General features: G+C 46.1%; 1 protein-coding gene across 8 annotated transcripts in view; it reads left to right on the forward strand.

Annotated features, from left to right (window-relative positions):
• Ldlrad4 (low density lipoprotein receptor class A domain containing 4) overlaps window positions 1-20,399 on the forward strand; it is a 381,472-nt gene that overhangs the window by 177,165 nt on the left and 183,908 nt on the right. For 7 of the 8 annotated variants that reach the window (XM_026401980.2, XM_026401978.2, XM_026401982.2 and 4 more), the window contains one exon: window positions 12,828-12,968. The exons of the other annotated variant lie outside the window; for it this stretch is intronic. In XM_026401980.2, coding sequence (XP_026257765.1) covers window positions 12,828-12,968 — 141 coding nt within the window. The remainder of the gene's footprint in view (window positions 1-12,827; window positions 12,969-20,399) is intronic. 8 annotated transcript variants of the gene reach the window in all.

A 20,399-nucleotide genomic window follows, 5' to 3' on the forward strand; every position in this document is an offset into this window, starting at 1 on the left:
TGGTTCTTATTTTTAAGTCTATTGATGTGGTGGATAACATTTATTGATTTCCGTATATTGAACCAACCTTGCATCCCAGGGATGAATCCTACTTGATCATGGTGTATAATTTTTTTGATATGTATTTGAATCCGATTCGCCAGAATTTTATTGAGGATTTTTGCATCAAGGTTCATTAGAGATATTGGTCTGTAGTTTTCTTTCTTTGAAGTGTCTTTGTCTGGTTTCGGAATCAGGATGATGTTGGCCTCGTAGAACGAATTTGGAAGTTCTCCCTCTTTTTCTATTTCCTGAAATAGCTTGAAAAGTATTGGTGTTAGTTCCTCTTTAAAGGTTTTGTAAAACTCTGCTGTATACCCATCCGGTCCTGGGCTTTTCTTAGTTGGTAGTCTTTTGATGGTTTCTTCTATTTCCTCTATTGTTATTGGTCTGTTTAGGTTGTCTATGTCCTCCTGACTCAGTCTGGGCAGATCATAAGACTTAAGGAATTTATCTATGCCTTCACTATCTTCTATTTTATTGGAGTATAAGGATTCAAAATAATTTCTGATTATCATCTGTATTTCTGAAGTGTCTGTTGTGATATTGCCTTTTTCATCCCGTATGCTAGTAATTTGGGTTCTCTCTCTTCTTCTCTTCGTTAGCATGGCTAAGGGTCTGTCAATTTTATTTATTTTTTCAAAAAACCAACTTTTAGTTTTGTCGATTTTTTCAATTGTTTCTTTTGTTTCAATTTCATTAATTTCAGCTCTGATTTTAATGATTTCTTGCCTTCTACTTCTTTTGCTGTTGTTTTGCTCTTCTTTTTCTAGGATTTTGAGATGAAGTATGAGATCATTTATTTGTTGGTTTTTTCTTTTTTTGAGGAATGAATTCCAAGCAATGAATTTTCCTCTTAGAACTGCTTTCAATGTGTCCCATAGATTCCGATATGTTGTGTCTGTGTTTTCATTTGACTCTAGGAATTTTTTAATTTCCTCCTTAATGTCTTCTAGAACCCATTGATCATTAAGCAACCTATTGTTCATTCTCCAGGTGATGCTTGATTTTTCATTCCTTCTTTTATCATTGATTTTCAGTTTCATTCCATTATGATCAGATAAGATGCATGGTATTATCTCTACCCCTTTATATTGTCTAAGAGTTGCCCTGTGACATAATATATGGTCTATTTTTGAGAAGGTTCCATGTGCTGCTGAGAAAAAAGTGTAATTACTTGATGTTGGGTGGTATAGTCTATATATGTCAATTAAGTCTAGGTTATTAATTATGTTATTGAGTTCTATAGTTTCCTTATTTAACTTTTGTTTGGAAGATCTGTCCAGTGGTGAGAGAGGTGTATTAAAGTCTCCCATGATTATTGTATGGTGGTCTATTAGACTCTTGAACTTGAGAAGCGTTTGCTTGATGAACATAGCAGCACCGTTGTTTGGGGCATATATATTTATGATTGTTATGTCTTGTTGGTGTATGGTTCCCTTGAGCAGTATGAAGTGTCCTTCTTTATCCCTTTTGATTAACTTTGGCTTGAAATCTATTTTATTAGATATGAGTATGGACACTCCTGCTTGTTTCCGCAGTCCATATGAGTGGTATGATTTTTCCCACCCTTTCACCTTCAGTCTATGAATATCTTTTCCTATCAGATGCGTCTCCTGTAGGCAGCATATTGTTGGGTCTTGTTTTGTGATCCATTCTACTAGCCTGTGTCTCTTAATTGGTGAGTTTAAGCCATTAACATTTAAGGTTATTATTGAGATATGATTTGTTCTTCCAGCCATATTTGTTTATTGATGTTACTAAACCTGATTTGTTATCCTCTTTGACTACTTTCCCCCCTTTACTGTCCTACCTCCCATTGTTGGTTTTCAATGTTATTTTCCATTTCTTCTTCCTGTAATGTTTTGCCAAGGATTTTTTGAAGAGATGGTTTTCTAGCTGCGAATTCTTTTAACTTTTGTTTATCATGGAAGGTTTTAAATTCATCTTCTATCCTGAAGCTTAATTTCGCCGGATACACGATTCTTGGTTGGAACCCATTTTCTTTCAGTGTTTGAAATATGTTATTCCAGGATCTTCTAGCTTTCAGAGTCTGTGTTGAGAGATCAGCTGTTATCCTGATTGGTTTACCCCTAAATGTAATCTGCTTTCTTTCTCTTGCAGCTTTTAAAATTCTCTCCTTATTCTGTATGTTGGACATCTTCATTATAATGTGTCTAGGTGTGGATCTCTTATGATTTTGCACCATCGGCATCCTGTAGGCTTCTAGGATTTGGGATTCTGTCACATTCTTCATGTCTGGGAAGTTTTCTTGTATTATTTCACTGAATAGATTGCTTAATCCTTTGGTTTGGAGCTCTGTGCCTTCCTGTATCCCAATGACTCTTAAGTTTGGTCTTTTGATATTATCCCATAGCTCTTGAATGTTCTGCTCATGGTTTCTTAGTAGACTTGCTGAGCTATCTATGTTCTTTTCAAGTTGAAATACTCTGTCTTCATTGTCTGATGTTCTATCTTCTAAGTGATCCACTCTGCTGGTAGTATTCTCAATTGAGTTTTTAAGTTGGTTTATTGTTTCCTGCATTTCTAGTATTTCTATTTGTTTGTTTTTTATTACCTCTATCTCCCTGTGAAATTGATCTTTTACTTCCTGGATTTGTTTGTCAATGTGATCTTTCATTGTCTGATTTTGCTGTCTCATGTCTTCCTTGAGACTCCAGATCATCTGAAGCATATATATCCTGAACTCTTTATCTGATATTCCATCTGTTGCAGCTATTACCTCTTCTAAAGTTGAGTTGACCTGCATTGCTTGTGATCCTTTCTTTCCTTGTCTTTTCATACTGCACGCGCTTCTTTCTGCTTGGTGCAACTGTTGTGTTTTTGAAATTTACTAGCCTGAAATCACCTCTTCCGTAACTGAATGAGCTGTGATCAGTAGAACATGGGGATGATTACATCATCTCTTTGAAATGGCGGCTGCTGTCCTCCTCTGTGGTCCGTCCAGTGTCTGGAACCAAACTGGACCGCTTCTCTCCTCTGTCTCAAAGCTGAAACTCAGCCCTAAGCGCTGCCAAAGTCCTAGCGCCAATCCGCTAGAGGCCGTTCACAGACTCAGGCCTGCGGGGCCCAGTCCAGCCGCCTCAGTGGCTGGCGGGATTGTGTCCCTGCTCCGCGTTGCTCCAGACCGGCTGGAGGGGGGTGGGGTGGTAGGAGTGTGGATCCTAACGCTGAACCACCAGAGGCAGTTCGCAGACTCAGCCCTGCAGGGCCCAGATCAGCCGCAGCCGTGACCGGCGGGATTGTGTCCCTGATCCGAGTTGCTCTGAACCGGCTGGAGGGGGGTGGGGTGGTAGGAGTGTGGGTCCTAGCGCTGAACCACCTGAGGCCGATCCCAGACTCAGCCCTGCAGGACCCAGGTCAGCCGCCGCCGTGACCGGCGGGATTGTGTCCCTGATCCGCTTTGCTCCGAACCGGCTGGAGGGGGGTGGGGTGGTAGGAGTGTGGATCCTAGTGCTGAACCGCCTGAGGCCGATCCCAGACTCAGCCCTGCAGGGCCCAGATCCGCCGCCGCCGTGACCGGCGGGATTGTGTCCCTGATCCGAGTTGCTCTGAACCGGCTGGAGGGGGGTGGGGTGGTAGGAGTGTGGGTCCTAGCGCTGAACCACCTGAGGCCGATCCCAGACTCAGCCCTGCAGGGCCCAGATCAGCCGCCGTGACCGGCGGGATTGTGTCCCTGATCCGCGTTGCCGAGATTCAGTCGCCTGGGACAAACTGACCCCTCACACAGACTTACTAGTTATCGGCAGGTCTCCTTCCCGTGGAATATTGTTAGAAGATCTTCAGCAGGTCCCATGCAAGTGTATTTATGTGTCTCTCTGATCCTGTTACTGCGGAGGTATAGAAAATGCTGCTTGCTCGCCGGCCGCCATGTTGGATCCTAGAGACAGGTTCTTGCTAAGTTGCTTAGGGCCTCACTAAATTGCTGAGGCTGGCTCTGAACTTGGGATCCTCCTGCCTTAGCCTCCCGAGCTGCTGGGATGACAGGCGTGCGCCACCTCACCCAGCCCGAGGTTTTGGTTTTGGATATGGAAGTTGAGCTGGCTGTTAGGTGTTCCCCATGGAGGTGCTGAGCAGGTGTTTGGAAGACTCTGGCGCCTGGGAGAGCTGGAGAGGTCCCGTGTAAATGTGGAGGTGGGGGACAGCCAGCTTCTGGATCACAGGAATGAGGACATGCAGACAAGACAAGAGGACCTAGGGTGAGCCTGGGTGCTCCTGAGGTGAGAGGGCAGGAGAGGAGAAGGGCTGAGAGGAAGGGCACCCAGCAGAAGGGCTCAGATCCAGGGAGAGGTGGGGAGTGACAGCTGCATCAACTGTAATCTGGGGAAAGAGGCCTTCATGGACCACAGCGGCGTGATCACAGAGGTGGTTGATGCAGTGATGGGGCCAGAGCCCAACTGGAGTTTGTTTAGTGGAGAGTTAGAGAGTCAAGATATCCTGTTGGAGGTTCTGAGCCTTAGGAATGGAGAAATGGGGTCCGGGGACAAGGGCAGTTTTTTAGATGGGAAAACCATAGCATGTTTGTGTGCTGAAGAGCAGGACTCATGGAGATGGCATTGATACTGATATTGCTCATATGGGTCAAAATGCCCAGAGTTCAGGAATCAGTTTGTAAAATCACTTGGAATTTGGATGACCTTCAGAGCAACTAAAAGCAGACAACGGGGGCTGGGGAGGAACTCAGTGGCAGGGCTCTTGCCTAGCATGCTGGAGGCCCTGGGTTCAATTCCCAGGACTGCAAAAAGTGAAAACAAACACACAAACCTGAAAGCACTTGAAGAACATGAAGCTGTAAAACGGCTTTCAGAGGTCTTTTTTTTTTAGCAGATGTTTTTTACTTCCCCAAGGAAGTATTAAAAACAAAACCGCTTATTTAATGCAAGCACCTCACTGTACCCATAAGGATCTAGAGATTAGGATTCTTGCCTGAGGATAAGCCAAATATTTAACATACAGCTGGAAAGCAGCCCATTTCCTGGGTCTGGGATGGCCGTCTGTCTGCAGTCCCTCGGTGCCTGAGGCCCAGAGCAGAGCAGGACTTGGTCATTGAGGGCTGCACCAACCGACTAGGGAAAGAGCCCAAACTTTGCTGGATTGAAGAGCAATGCCCTTCCCCCCATGGTCCTTGCCTTGGGGTGCAGGTCTCTGCTGTCAACACCTGTGCGCCTCTGCATGGGTCTACCAGTTGGTGTGGTGGTCCCTATACACACCACCAATGCGTGTGGAAAGGACATCTGTTAGGGGACAACTCAGAGCTCTCATTGGGCTTTCTCATTTATGCCGTGTCCTCTGCAGAGCAAACCCGTGAGGGGGTTATGCAAGGTTGACCTGATGAATATGTACCCAGCGCTTTGCTTCCAGTTCATGTTACATCCAAACACATTCATATGTGACCTGGAGATTGAGAGCACCAAAGGTCCTCAGTGGGCAGTGTCAGCCTGCAAGAATCCAAGGTAGCACACCCAGGAGACGGCTCCTGCCCTGTTTATTATACCGACCAGGGTGCTGGCTACATGGGTGGTTTTTTGTTTTACTTTTGCATCGTTGGAGATTGAACCCAGGACCTCACACAGGGCAGGCAAGTCCTCCCTCTGAGGCACAGGCCAGCTACACGTGTGTTTGTCCTTTGCACACACGCACTGAGTGCACTTTCCCATGCTCGTGCACGCTCATGTGCTTGCTCATGTTGTATGCTATTTGTTTAAATGTCAGGGTGTATCCATCCTTGATCATGAAGTCTTTTAGTACCTCTGGTCCAGCAGCCTACAGGCCCCACAGGCCTGTCCTGACTGCCTTGAGGCCTCCTTAGGCAATGTCCTTGCAAGTTGGATCCCTAGCACTCCCTGCTGGGAGAGGTGCTCAGGGCCTCAAATGAAGGAGAAGTAACTGAAACAGCCTGTATCCTCGCAGGGCTGGGGTAAGGGGCTGGGGTTTCTGTTTGGATGATGCCACAGGAAGTTAGACACTTTATTAGTATCTTTAAAATTATATTGATGGATTTAGAATTCTACAAACATCTGGTATTCACAGGAATTCCATTCCTTAAAGTGTTTTTTTTATTTTTTGTAGTTATATTAGACCATACATAGAATTCATAAGATATTTCCAAGTTTTCAGGACCCCAGCACCCAGAGACAGCCACTGATTTCACGTTAGCCCCATGATTTCAGACCATTTTCCGTGTGTCCTGTAGGTATCAACATGCCTTTTTGTTCCTCAAAGAGTCTTAAAGTTGATTGTTACCTACTTTCTCTGTTCAGAGTAAGAAGTTAATGAGAAAACCTCCTCAGATTTTATATACAGAAAACTGAACTCATTCATTCATTGGGTTTTAAATATGGGGCAAAAATGGTGTTTCCTGCTGCTTTGAATCCTAATGGACTTTTACTGGCTTTTAAAAAGACCAATGGCACTGGGCACAGTGGACCTGTGATCCTAGCAATTGGGGAGGCTGAGGCAGGAGGATGGCAAGTGTGAGGACAGCTTCGGCAACTTAGCAAGACCCTAAAAAACATAGAGGGGTGTGGTAGGGATAGCTCAGAGGTAGAATGCTCCTGGGTTCAATCCCCCACATCACAAAAAAAAAAGAAAAGAGAAAAGTTGGAATCTCTGATGGAGAGTTGGGCAAGTTTCTCAAGCTGCTCTGAAGGGTAACTGCAGGATGAGAACCCCGAGGGCACTTTGGCCTGTTGAGAGCACATTGTACGTTTTTCACTTGCTTTTCTGAGATTTTTGAGAAACATCAAAATAATCCTTTCGGGCCCAGAATGGGACTGACAGTCTATATCATAAAATAGGTTCAGTTTGAAAAAATTCTCATTTCTACTTTGGGTCAGAAGCTCTTCCGGATGCGTCCTATGCCCATTTGTCACGTTAGGTTGGTCTTTCTGAAGGGCAGCGATGGTTCTACGCACACCACTCAAGAGAGGACGCACATTAGTGCTTGTGGGGTAACTCAATTCATTACACAGGATGTAAACCTTCAAATTTAATTCCCCTTATTCCCAGTTTATGACCAGGAACATCGGCCTCGTCTTTGAGTGAGGTCAGAGCATCCTTAGCCAAGAGGCTGCCTTCACCTAGGCTGGACAGGGTGAGCGGGGGTGATGCCCAGGGACTGTGAGGTTCCAGTTCTCAGACAACTGGTGTAGGCAGCCAGCTGGATGTGGGGTCAACCAGGTCGCTCAGCACGTGCACCTTGCATTCAAAAACATGATGGCAGAATGTGTGTGTGGACAGTCTTTATGATGCTCCCGTACTGACCAAAGGTGGCCTGGAGGAAGAATCACCTGAGCATCCATCCCTTCCTACGTGATGAGCCGAGTCCTGACTCTGCGCATGCTGTTCTTTTGTAGAAACCACTCCAATATTCCAACAGCACTGGAGGCTCATGCAGGGAGCACGGAGCGGGAGTCCTCTTCCCTCTGTGATGAAATCAGCATCTGAGACAGCCTCCCCTTGTCGAACAGAGGGACAGGTCCTCCTCCACGCTGTGGGCGCAGGAGAGGTCTGCTCCTGTTTAACTGGGATGCCCACTGCTCCGGGCCAGCAAGGGCTCCTGACCAGGCCCGATTGGTAGGAGTATCGCTTAGTGACCAGTCACTAGAGCCATCTTCAGTCACAGTGTTTTTTTCTTCCCTTTTTCCTGCATTTCTTGGTGTGTGTGTGTGTTGTGTGTGTGTGTGTGTGTGTGTGTGTGTGTGTCCTTCATTGTTTTTCATCTTTATCGAACTTTATTTTTGCTATGGGAAATCGTGTACCTTGTAGAGCAGTGGGTGGTATGGATTTTTACATAAATCAATAACAATATTGTTGTCCTCTTTTTACGTGGGTGATGACAGAATGAGGAATGCCAGTTTTAGAACGAGGTTCTTTCCTCGCTTACCCCTACCCAGCGCCCCTGTGCTCTTCACTGTGCCAGTGCTCTGGGAAGGCCCCCTTTGCAGAGAGCGTCTCAGACTCAAATGTCAGACGCGACGGAGCCAGAATCACTGTCGGCTCCCAGGTTTAAGAATGGTAGAAGTGTGAACTAAATGAGTCACTGTTGCTGTATGAATTTTAGCAGAAATAACTAACATAGACTACTTTGCCAATTCACAAAAAAGGCTGACTTTACAGCTGAGATGTGATGCTGCGTATAGGTCCGTATTTTGTGACTGAGATTGTATCTGTGAAAGCTACGGCTTCAGAAGAGTTTAGGAAAAACGGAGCACAACTTTTTTTGTTGTTTTGTTATTATTATTATTATTATTATGTTTTTTTTTTTTTTGCCTTTGACTTCATAGAATGTTGACTCCACCAAGTGGATTAGATTTAGTCTCTATGAGGTGAATTTGTTCTGCAAGCCAAGATTAAACATTTATCTTTAAATCCTAAGATTAGGTTTAGAATGTTCGGATTGTTCATCTACTGGTCCTCAGGAATTTTAAAAATAGAGCTTTTTTTGGTATGTAAGTTTAGAATTCACAGAGAACACTAGGATATTCCACTTCTGTCCTGGTTTCAAGACTCATAGAATTCCTTGTTTCTTCAAGGGTAACACAATTTTAGGAAACCTTCGTAATTGTTCTTTCCCGTTCTCTTTTCTCCCAGGGCTTGCCTCACGTGGTTAATATTAGTTTGTGCATGATCAGAAGGACATCCAGCACAAGCAGACTTTTCTCTCCATTTGATGGAAATCTTGGGTTCTCTGTCCATGACAGGGAATCTGGTTTCCACATGGGGTGGGTCAGGGGTTCTGAGATGTGTTTCTGCATCTGTGAGATGGGGGTGGACCAGCGGACCTCTGGGGCCCTCTCGGCTCTGATCCTGAGGCCTCTGAGGTAGTTCCAAGACCCTGAAAGATCCTTCAGAAGCTGTGTGCCGAAATGTACAGAAGCTAAAGAAGACCCCAGATTTGGAGAGAATTCTGTTTTAACTAGGAGAAGATGCAGTGACTCTCAAATCCGTTGTCGATTCTGGAAGTTTTTATAAGAAATCAAATAGGAAATTATGGCAGAAAGCAATGTTGTTTTCTTCTTTCACTAATTCCTGGCTATTTTTTTTTAAAGAAGGAGAACTTTTTAAACATTGCCAGTGGTTTTAGTAAGCTTATGGCTTCTGAAGGAAACTCTGGTTCCTGAGTTGCTCATTCTGTGTTCTGTTTCAATGCTGTGCTTCTGATGTCACCCTAACTTTGTCCCCCAGGGTTCCTTGTGAGTAACAATCCTTAGTATCCCTCAACGTTTGGATTTGTGGAAGTACTCAGTAGGTTCCATAAGGAATGGACAAACTATTATAAAAATATCTTCTTTGTTTTCCTATCTTCTTTCTCTGACTTGCGTTTTACTCTGTTGAGGAGGGTTGCTGTTCTGGTGTGTCCAAATGTGGTGTAGGGGTCAAACTGCTTTGGCACCAGCTTCTGAAGTATCTCGTTGACAGAACAGAGCCACAGCAACCAGGCCCTCTCCCCTCAATACCTGCCTATGTTTTAAGAGGTTGGTTTTTAGTTTTACTTTTTATAAATTAGCAATATCATCTGATCATTCTATTAAAATATGATTAGCTAAAGAAGGGACTTTATAAGTGAGTTGCCACCTTCTTGATGGTCAGTGGTTCTCAGTCTTGGCTGCCCATAGGAACCCACCTCAGGAGTTCTAGAAAGCTCTGCTGCCCAGGCTGCCCCTGGGCCAGTGAGAGCAGAGGCCTGGCTAGGACTGGGCATGGGTCGTACTAAAGGAGGCCCTGGCAATGCCCTGGCAGCTCAGGGAAGAGCCTTTCTTTGTAGGGTTATTGACTTGCTGGAAATATCACAATGACCTACTTATTAGAGTACCTGCATGCACTGGGCTTTTGGGTAGCAAAGTGTGGTGGAGGTGGCCTTCATGAATCAGGGTCCAATTGGAAACCTGCCTCTACCAACACCAGTTTTTAAAAAATTATTACTATTGATTCATAATAGTCATACATACCATTAGGATTTATTTTGTTAACACGTGTTTTGTTAATGTGGACAGCTGCTTTACCATGGTCTGCAATTTCAGTTCCATTCCAACTTTTGCATTCATCTTTAACACGTAATGGCCTCATCACAATTTCTAGTATTTTCTGTGTCAAATCAAGAAGTTTAATATATCCAGATTTCCAGCCCAGTCAGTTTGATTCAGCTGGCCACGTGATGGAAAGACGTTTCAGTTTGATGTCGGGCTCATGACTCACCTTTGAGAAGATTTAGTTTTTGTGAATTTGAAAGTTAATGGGTTGATGTGGGTATTGCTGTTATCCACGAAGGGAGAGTGAACGTGACTCAAGCCTTTCTGAGCCACGTTCCCCCTCCTTAAGGAATCAGGCTGTCTGAGCCCTTCACTGTGTACCGTGTCCGTGGCGAGACTCCCACATTTGTGAAATGTTGGGAAACTGAGGCAGCATGGTGGGGTGGGGCAGAAGGGAGTAGGGTGGGAATAGCAATATCGGCCCTAAGTACTTCATGGGGTTCTTAGGAGACTCAGATAACTCACAAAGACATGGTTCACCAAGTCCCCATCTCAGGCTGGGTGGCAGATATGAAGGTGGCCTGGGAAGGAGCTAGCAGATGAATTAGTCACTGTTCACATTTACAAACAGTGCACAGTACAGACTCTTTCAACTCTGCGTTTCCAGGTCTCAGGACCTAGCATATGACAGAGAAGGGGCTAAAGTATCGATTATGTGAATGAATCAATCACATAATTCACTTCCTCAGAAACGTGTTAGTCTGGACTTGCCTTCCTTGGAACAAGTTGAAATGAGTGTAGCGTGGAAACATGTTCATTTCCCTATTGGTTTAAAATTCCACGTGACCTTGAACATGGCCTCTGCTCCTTTCAGCCCACAGAGATGGTCATTTAAAATTCCACGTGACCTCGAATGTGGTGGTCTGGCCTCTGCTCCTTTCAGCCCACAGAGATGGTCAACGTCTGAGTTAGAGTTTAATTCCTTCATGTTGGTGTACCCCGTTTTCCCAGTCATCATTTAGTAGTGCTGAGAGCACCTGTCTTGGGCTAATGTCCTCTTCAGGTTTGGTATTAATCTGAAGTCCAGTATTTCTTTTGGAAAGGAAGATAAAATTGTTTCCCGGACATTCGTTTTTTCCCCCATTGAGTTAAAAAAGATCACTTCATCAGTATGATTCTGAGCAGCTGGGTTGTACCTGTCTAGCTCAAGGGGCAGTTGATTTGGCTTGAGCCCACTTTCACCACGGGACCTGTCACTCAGCACTGTCCTCTGGCCTGGGTGATGCAGCCGGCCATAAGCCTGAGGATGGGCTTTTGGGCTGCTTTCACCTGTTATTCTAAATGAGGTCGGAGCTCTGCATGCTCTCTTTTTCTGCACTCTTTCAGAATGTGAGCAAAGGGCAGGTTTTAATTCCTCGTCTCGTGTGTGTTCCCAGAAACACAGTGAAGACCTGAGTTCTGTCTCTTAGGACAGGCGAGGGGCTGTCCTCTTTGCTGGCTGCAGTTAGCCCCTTGGGGATACATAGACTCGGCTGGTGCAGCCCCATACATGGTCAGCAGGGCTGGGAGAGGCCTGGCCATGCTGATGCCCAGTGTCTTATTTGAATAATGGAATGTTAGAGTTGAAATGACCTTGGACTTGGTTCAGGTTTGCTGCCCTTATTCCAGACAGAGAAAACCAAGGCCTGGGGAGCTGAAGTGGTTGTGACAGTCAGTGTCAGCTGGGGACCCAGGGCTCTTGCTGAGGTTCTTTCTATCAGCATCTATGGCGGGATGTCCTCTGTGATTCCTGCCAACCCCTGTGAGTACTCCCAGGAGAAAATTCCCAGTCAGATGCAAGGTGATTTGCAGCACGGGATCCATGTGGATGTTTATGTGACCGATTGTATATCATGCTGTAATTTCCTCTGTCCTTAATTGCTCTAGGTGACAGTAATGTGCTGGGCTTGCAAATTTATTTTAAAGTCTTGCTAAGGTGAATTTCATCTTAAAATGTTGATTTGTACAGATTTCAGAGGTCTGAACCCCAAGCCTAGCACATGCTAGGAAAGAACCCTCCCACTAAACTACATCCTCCACCCTTTTCATTTTATTTTGAGACAGGGTTTTGCTAAGTCACCCAGGCTGACCTTGAACTGACCTCAGCCTCCCTAGTGGCTGGGATTACAGGTATATACCATCAGACCTGCTTCATACTATTTTTATAATTCATCAACGTGGCCCTTGACACAGATGCTTCTGAGGTAGCAGAGAGCTCATAGAATTTGCCTGTGTTTCACATCATAAAACCAATGCTACCTCTGCTGCTAGTAAAGCGGATTTTGCTTGGCATGAGATGCATGTACACCAGAGAGGTTTCAATATTTTGCCCAGACTTTCACCACAACAAAATGGCAGTTTAGAAATAAAATTCATGGGCCCCCCTTTAGTTCAATAGGAACTCCTGAGTTCTGCTGGAGACCCTGCCACTGCTGGGGGGCTTCCCCCGTCCTTGAAGGTATGGAAAATTGATTGACAAGGGTGTTTTCAAGTGGAACCACAGAACCCATTTGCAGGGAGGGCAGGTTGTGGAGAGGGAGGGCGTCCATGTGCTGCTCAGGTTTGGGTAGTGCCGCAGGCAGCTCAGAGCTCCTGTGCCGTGCGGGGGGCCCGACCCTGTGTGTTTTACCTCCTTACCTGGAGGTGAGGTGCCTTCCCTAAGTTCAGTGTCCTGGGACATCCAGATGGAGAGCCCAGAGGCAGCTCTGAGCACCCAGCTTGTACTGATTCCTCATGCTTTCTGTTGTACTTTTTCAGACTGCAAATTCACCTGCACCAGCGGTAAATGCTTATATCTTGGTTCGCTGGTCTGTAACCAACAGAACGACTGTGGGGACAACAGTGATGAAGAAAACTGTCTGCTGGTGACCGAGCATCCGCCTCCGGGCATCTTCAACTGTAAGTGACTCTACTCGCCTTAGTGCCGTGGTGTCTGGTTGTGGTTTTGAAGTGGACAGGAGGTGGGATGCTGGTTTTCTGGCTGAGGAAAGAGGCTTGTGTTTCCCCAAAGGAAACGTGTCCTTTCTGTTAAGAGAGAGAGAGGGCTGAAGACCCAGCCTGTTCCCAGAAGTGGTTGGTGGCGCTGTGCTTTGGAACAGGTCCTGGTAGCTCCTGGGAGAAGGGCTGACCCGTCCCTCGGAGTCACGTGTTGGCTGAGTGTTCTTCACGTTGGTGTGAAGAGAGCTTTATTTAGAACGCATCACTTCACAAGCAATGTTAAATAAGGCAAGGAGGCCACGCAGAGGGTCTGTAACGAACCAAGAAAGTAGAAAAATGGACATGAGACTCTTCAAGGCTGCGTTCACGTGCATTTCTGTTGTGTGACGCCTTCGCACGGGAGAGGCCCAGAGGTGGAGGCTGTGAGCATTTCTTGATCTTGAAAAGGTGAAATTGGAGTTCAAATTCATCGATTTCTGATCTCACGACTTTTAGGATGAGGAAGGGGCTGGAATGCAGTGAAGCCCTACTGTTTCTCTCTGAGGAAAAGGAGCTTGGCTCCCTATGTGTCCTGGGGTTGTCTGAGAACCTCAGGTTGGGAGAACTGCCCCTCCTGTGCTTTGGATCAGTGTCCCCAGAGGCCCAGGTGTGGTGCCTAGTGTGGTACTCCTGGGTGGTCCTCCAGTCCTGGCAGTGGGGCTCCACCCTGTGGACCCACCATGATGTGCTGCCTCACTGCTGGCCCCAAAGCAAGGTCCCCAGCCAGCCATGGATTGAACCTCTGAAGATGTGGGCACATCCTTCCCTTCTTTGCAGGTGGCTCATATCATGTATTTGTAACAGCAATGGCACGCTGACTAGCCCAGCCCCTTGGTGGGGTCTCACTGAGGTCATTTCAGGGTGCTTTGAGCTACTCACCCCAGTTCTACTGCATTATTTGGAGGAGTTGTATTTAAAATTTTGTGTTGGGGAAATTAGACTACATAAGTATCAATGCTACAAATGTGAGAAGAGTGGGTGAGGATAGAAGAAACCAGTTACTCTCTTCCTACTGCCTTCTTATGTTGGGAGAAAGCTAAGTGTACCCCAATATAAAAAGGTCTGTGCTGGTGGACTTTAAGTCTGCTGCTTATGCTTGCTCAATTCAAGAGCTGGAGTGTACCATTTTCTCAAGACCCTCCGTGGTGTCCATTTGCCAGTTCTCACACCGAGTGCTCACCACGTCCCCTCTGCAAACCGCCAGGCCAGCTCTCCAAGCCCAGGATTGACTGTGTGCTTTCTTGGCATCAGGTTAGGTTCTCCTCAGGTTGTTTGGTTCCGAAGCCTTGGCATGACCCAGCTGGCCTCCCTCATGGGCCTGTGGCCTCCCTCATGGGCCTGTGGCCTCGGGCTCTCTCCAGGTCTGGCTGGCCTCGGTGCACTTGCTGGGTGGTGTCCTGCTGAGAGCACGGGAGTCCACACAGGGAGGGGCCTTGGGAGGATGGTCATAGGGCATGGAAGTGGGGCTGGGAGCAGGGTGGGGTGGCCTCTGAGGGTTGGCAGGTGCTTGCAGGAAGGCCAGGAGCATGGGCGGACCATTTTCTTATCGTGGGAAGATGCTCATGAGCCCACAACCCAACAGTACAGCCGGGGACGTGCTTGCTCCAGGCTAGATCCCGGGACCTCCCAGCAGTTAGACAGGTTGTGCTGTCTCTTGGGCCCTGACCCTGCTCTGCACAGTGGGGCCACAAGGTGATTGTGGGCACTGCCTGGGACAAGGCACATGAAACACACAGAATCGGCCTGGAAGTGCTGAGCAGTTGAGGTGCGTCAGCTGGGCTCCACAGGCATCTTACAGAAGAGCCACGTACAAGTGCTTTCTTATTTTATTTTCTCCAGGCCTGAGTGACAAGGGTCATGAGCTTGATAAAGTGTGAGGGGCATCACCGCCCTGTGGGGCAGGCCTTCCTTCCATGGCTGAGGTTCTGTGTGAATGAAGGCAGAGGGGGGCGGGCTTGGCCTGGGCCCTGGAGCTGCCCACCACCCCTGTCTCAGATGCTCTCCTTCACTTCCGGTCCTTCCACGAGGTCCTCCTGTCACTTTTGACCCTTTGCTCTTCTAGTTCCTTCTCTCCCCACAGGTTTCCGGCCTCCCTCTTCCCCTTTCTCATCCGTATTCCTTTCTGGTTCTTTTCCACTAATGATACAAATGTGCACACTTCCATTCTAAGCCGCGGCCCCCTAAGTGGTTCCATCTGGCCCTAAGGGAGGGGTCTTGGATCAGGTTGGCAGAGGTGGCCCTACACCTCAGAAACCATTGACCATGACTTCATGGCCAAGATGGGGGATGTCTTACAGTGTGCTCTCCTTCAAGAAGACTGGAGACGCAGCAGGCAGACGGCCCCAGGGAAGGACCCTGGCTGTCTTCTGCTGACCCCGGGGAGGGACAAACCCCTTCCAAGCTGAGTGTCTGTATCTGTGGGATGGATGATTCCTGCCACGTAAGGCTGCCGTGAGGATCTATGGGAAGCCCACGAGGGGGTGGTGGAACCTCATGTCGTCATTGTGATGTGAGTCAGCCAGTTTGGGGGACCTGGATCACTGTCCTCAACGTCAGGGCCACTCTACACATGGACTAGGAGTTTCCAAGTGGGTGCTCCTCCGAGGCTCTGGGTGCTTCCCACCCATTCTGTTCCGAAGAAGTGTGCCAGCTGGCTGTGACCTGGCCAGCGGCTGCCCCACGCTTCTTTCCCAGAGCCAGGTGGACAGTTGCCACTGGGAAGGACACTGGCTCTGAGATCGGTGTAGCTGGCCTGTCCTTGAGGTCAGGAACTTTTGGCGAGGTTGTCACTGCCCCATTCTTGCTGATACTCCCTTTAGGTAGACACACAGTTCTGTCACCTGGAAAGCCTGCAGGGTGGTCTAATCTGGAAGGGAGATGCACCCTCTCCCTGCACCCTGCCCAGAAGGAATCTAGTCTAACAAGGAGCTCTGGGAATGCATCTTGGAGGTGCTCCACTGAGTGAGTTTTACTCGATGACCCCTTTTTAACTGGACCCTCTACCAATGCATTCTTTTAAATTGGACCCTCTATGGGTGCATTTCCTACACAGATGGACAGTGTCCCTTTCATGGAGCATAACTGTGCTAATAAGATTCTCCTGATCTTGTGTCCCCACGTGTGTGTGCCTAATCTCAGCTGCTCTGCCAGAGACCCGCTAAGCGCCAGCCCTGTCTCCCCACGCGGCCCCACTTCCACTCTGGCAAGGTGAAAGAAACTGTCACAAACCAGGAAAAACCAAACTGCAGGCACCGTGTGCATTGGTGGGAAGGAACTGCTTGCTGAAAGAAGACCGCAGTTCGTAGAAGAGCTACCGCAGATGGTAAAAAACTTCAACTCTGCTTAAAGAAGTTAGGAGTAAACAACATCTCCGGTGTTGAAGACGGGAATACGTTTACAGACCAAGGAACAGCGGTCCACCTTAACAACCCTCAAGTCCAGGCGTCTGTGGCAGCAAACACTTCCACCAGTACAGGCCACGCTGAGACAGAGCCACCGACCCAAGTGCTGCCCGATACCGGTCTTGAAGGAGCCCTGCAGGCAGTCTGATGGGATTAAGGAGACTGGCTGAACCCTGCCCACACAATCTGTGGATGGAAAGGCACCACTTGCTACTGGAGAGGACGGTGATGAAGTTCTAGATCTTGCGGATAATTTTGATGAGGCTTCTAAGGAATGAGTCAAACTGAACTGACCAATTTCTGAAAACGATAAACTCATATTGGTCATGAGTCACATATATACATACAGTAACAATGTCTGTTTCATTCTACTCTCTTTCCTCTCCCACGTCCCCTCCCCTCCCCTCCCTTCACGTCCCTCTACCTAATCTAAGGTCACGCTATTCTTCTCTGGTGCCCTGCCCCCCTCATTGTGAATTAACATCCACATGTTAGAGAAAACATTCTGCCTTTGATTTTTTGGGATTGGCTTACTTAACTTAGCATGATATTCTCCAACTCCATCTATTTACTGGCAGATACCATAATTTCACTCTTCTTTAAAGCTGAGTAGTATTGAGTATGTATATATACCACATTTTTTTTATCCATTCATCTGATTCTAGGCCAACATGGTTAAGATTTGGGCCTTTTTTTTATTATTAGGCACAGGGTCTCTCTTCTAGTACCTCAGTCTTTGATCCACTTTGAGTTGACTTTTGTGCAGAGTGAGAGATACAGGTTTAATTTCCTTTTGCTCTGTAGTATAGTTTAAGATCTGGTATTGTGATGCCTCCTGCTTGACTTTTCTTGCTAAGGATGGCTTTAACTATTCTGTGTTTCTTATTTTTCCAAATATATTTAATGATTGCTTTTTCTATTTCTATGAAGAATATCACTGGGATTTTAATGGGAATTGCATTAAATCTGTATAACATTTTTGGTAGTATGGCCCTTTTGACAATATTAATTCTGCCTACCCAGGAGCATAGGAGATTATCTTCTGAGGTTTTCTTCAATTTCTTTTTTTAGTGTTCTGTAGTTTTCATTGTAGAGGTTTTTCACTTCTTTTGTTAGATTGATTCCCAGGTATTTTTTTTTTTGAGATTATTGTGAATGGAGTAGTTTTTCTAATTTCTCTTTCAGTGAATTCATCACTGATATATAGGAATGTGTTTGATTTATGGGTGTTGATTTTATACCCTGCTACTTTGCTGAATTCACTTATTAGTTCTAGAAGTTTTCTGGTGGAATTTTTTGGATCTTGTATCTATGGAATCATGTCATCAGCAAATAGTGATATTTTGAGTTCTTCTTTACCTATTTGTATCTCTTTAATTTCTTTTGTCTAATTGCTCTGGCTAGAGTTTCAAGGATGTTGTTTAATAGGAGGGGTGAAAGAGGACATCCTTGTCTTGTTCCAGTTTTTCTCCATTTAGAATGATGTTGGCCTTGGATTTAGCATAGATAGCTTTTACAATGTTGAGGTGTGTTCCTACTGTCCCTAGTTTTTCTAGTGTTCTGAACATGAAGGTGTGCGTGTTTTGTCAAAGGCTTTTTCTGCATCTATGAGATGGTCATATGATTCTTGTTTTTAATTCTATTAATATGATGAATTATGTTTATTGATTTCTGTATGTTGAACCAAACTTGCATCCCTGGAATGAACCCCACTTGATCACGGTGCACTATCTTTTTAATATGTTTTTGTTTGTGATTTGCCAGAATTTTACTGAGAGTTTTTGCATCTATGTTCATCAGGGATATTGGTCTGAGGTTTTTTTTTCCTTGATGTGTCTTTGTCTGATTTTGGTATCAGGGTGATATTAGCCTCACAGAATGAGTTTGGAAGGGTTCCCTCCTTCTCTATTTCATGGAATACTTTGAGGAGTATTGGTGTTAATTCTTCTTTGAAAGTCTTGTAGAACTCGGCTGAGAATCCATCTGGCTTTTCTTGGTTGGTAGGCTTTTGATGGTGTTTTCGATTTCATTACTTGAAATTGATGTGTTTAAATCACGTATGACCTCCTCATTCTGTTTGTGTAGGTCACATGTCTCTGGAAATTTATCGATGTCTTCGATATTTTCTATTTTATTGGAACATAAATTTTCGAAATAGTTTCTAATTATCCTCTGTATTTCAGATGTGTTTGTTGTGATATTTCCTTCTTCATCTTGTAATTTAGTAATTTGAGTTTTCTCTCTTTTTTCTCTTTTGGGGACAGGAGTTTATCAATTTTATTTATTTTTTCAAAGAACCAACTTTTTAAAAATTGTTGATTTAATTTTTTATTTTAATTGTTGATTTTAACTTTTTGGTTGCTGATAGATCTTTATTTTTTTATTTATACGTGGTGCTGAGAATCGAACCCAGGGCCTCACACTTCCTAGGCAAGTGCGCTGCCACTGAACCCCAGCCCCAGCTCCTAGAACCAATTTTTTGTTCTGTCAAATATTTTTTTCTTTTGTTTAGACTTCATTGATTTCAGCTCTGATTTTCATTATTTCCTGTCTTTTATTGCTTTTGATGTTGATTTGTTCTTCTTTTTCTAGGGCTTTTTTAGAAATTGTTTTGTTTGTGGATCTGATAAAATCTAGATCTCTTAATATTTTTAAGCCCAAGCCCCTTGGACACTGCAGCTCTTTGTAGTTTTTGCTTATACACAATTTATTTTTTGCAGCTAATTAAGCTGAAGAAGTCTGGGAATAAAGTTTGAAACCAAGGTTAATAAAGTTCTTTGCCTAGTTAAAAAAACAAAATCTCCTTCCTCTCCTCCTCAAAGAAGTACTGCAGTTCTTGTCTTAGAATGCTGCGCTCGGGAGAGACCAGCAGTGCCTCGTTCTTGCTCCTGTTTAAGAACAGGATCGCCCTGTTGACCTGCTCTCTGCTCACCTGAAGGAGATGTTCACTGTTGACATTCGAGTGCACCCAGGTGGAAGCAAGGTGGAATCCTCTGGGTCACTTTCTGTCCCTGCCATTGGTTTTGGGTGAGCACCCAGGCTGAGGCATGTTGGTGGTCTCTGTCTCATTTGATATTTGCCGAAATTCGGCATGAATTCAGGTTAGAAATAAAACATTACTGCATTACCCCCAGTAATAGCTGAGGTCCCTGCAGTAGACGTCAGTCGCCTTTCCTGTTAGTTTCTGGACACTCGACGGAGGCGCGTCTGATTCCATCTGCCTCTCTCTGCCAGCTGCGGTCAGGTAGCCACTGAGCGGGGCGATTGCGTTTTGCTGCAAGACTCAAAGGGCCTTGCACAGTCGTGGAGGGCGAGGCTGGCTTTGATCTCCACAGGGAGAGCTTGGTGTGCGTCTCTCTGTGGAAGGGAGAATATGCCATTAGGCTAAAAATCCCGGCTTTTCTCACATCTTGTCTTATGTCTGCTTTATCAGAATATTGTTCTCCTGAGCCCTCAACAGCCTCATTATGGGGAATGATGGAAACAGGGTGCCGGAGTCAGGTCAGGGATCTCAAACCTGCCCCAGCAGAGATGACTTCAGGGGACACACGGGAGAGGGTGCGTGTGGCTCTGGAGTGTAGGGTCACTTTGGTTGGACTCGCAGTTGCAGCCGTGGTGGCTTCTGGGGAAGGTGTACCGGAGGGTGAGGGGTGGGGTCTGATGGCCAGGGACAGGATGACAGCACAGCTAGTGAGTGAGGTGTCCTGAGATAGGAGCAGGGCTTCCTGACGTCGCAGGTGGGGCTGCTGGGGCTGAGGAGCCTGAGGAAGAGTTGAAATGGGCACAGAGAGGAGCCTGCGTGTGCCACAGCCTCTGCCTGTGCGTCTGCCAAGCTGGGGAGACTGCTGCGGGCATGGCCCTGGGCTCTGCTCCGTGAGCCTGCGGCCTCACTCTGCCCGGCTGGGAGTGTCCTGTCGTCTTCTCTTCTACAACTGGAGATAGTTTTGCTGCT

This window comes from Urocitellus parryii, chromosome 13, assembly GCF_045843805.1.
Source record: "Urocitellus parryii isolate mUroPar1 chromosome 13, mUroPar1.hap1, whole genome shotgun sequence".
Lineage (NCBI taxonomy): Eukaryota > Metazoa > Chordata > Mammalia > Rodentia > Sciuridae > Urocitellus > Urocitellus parryii.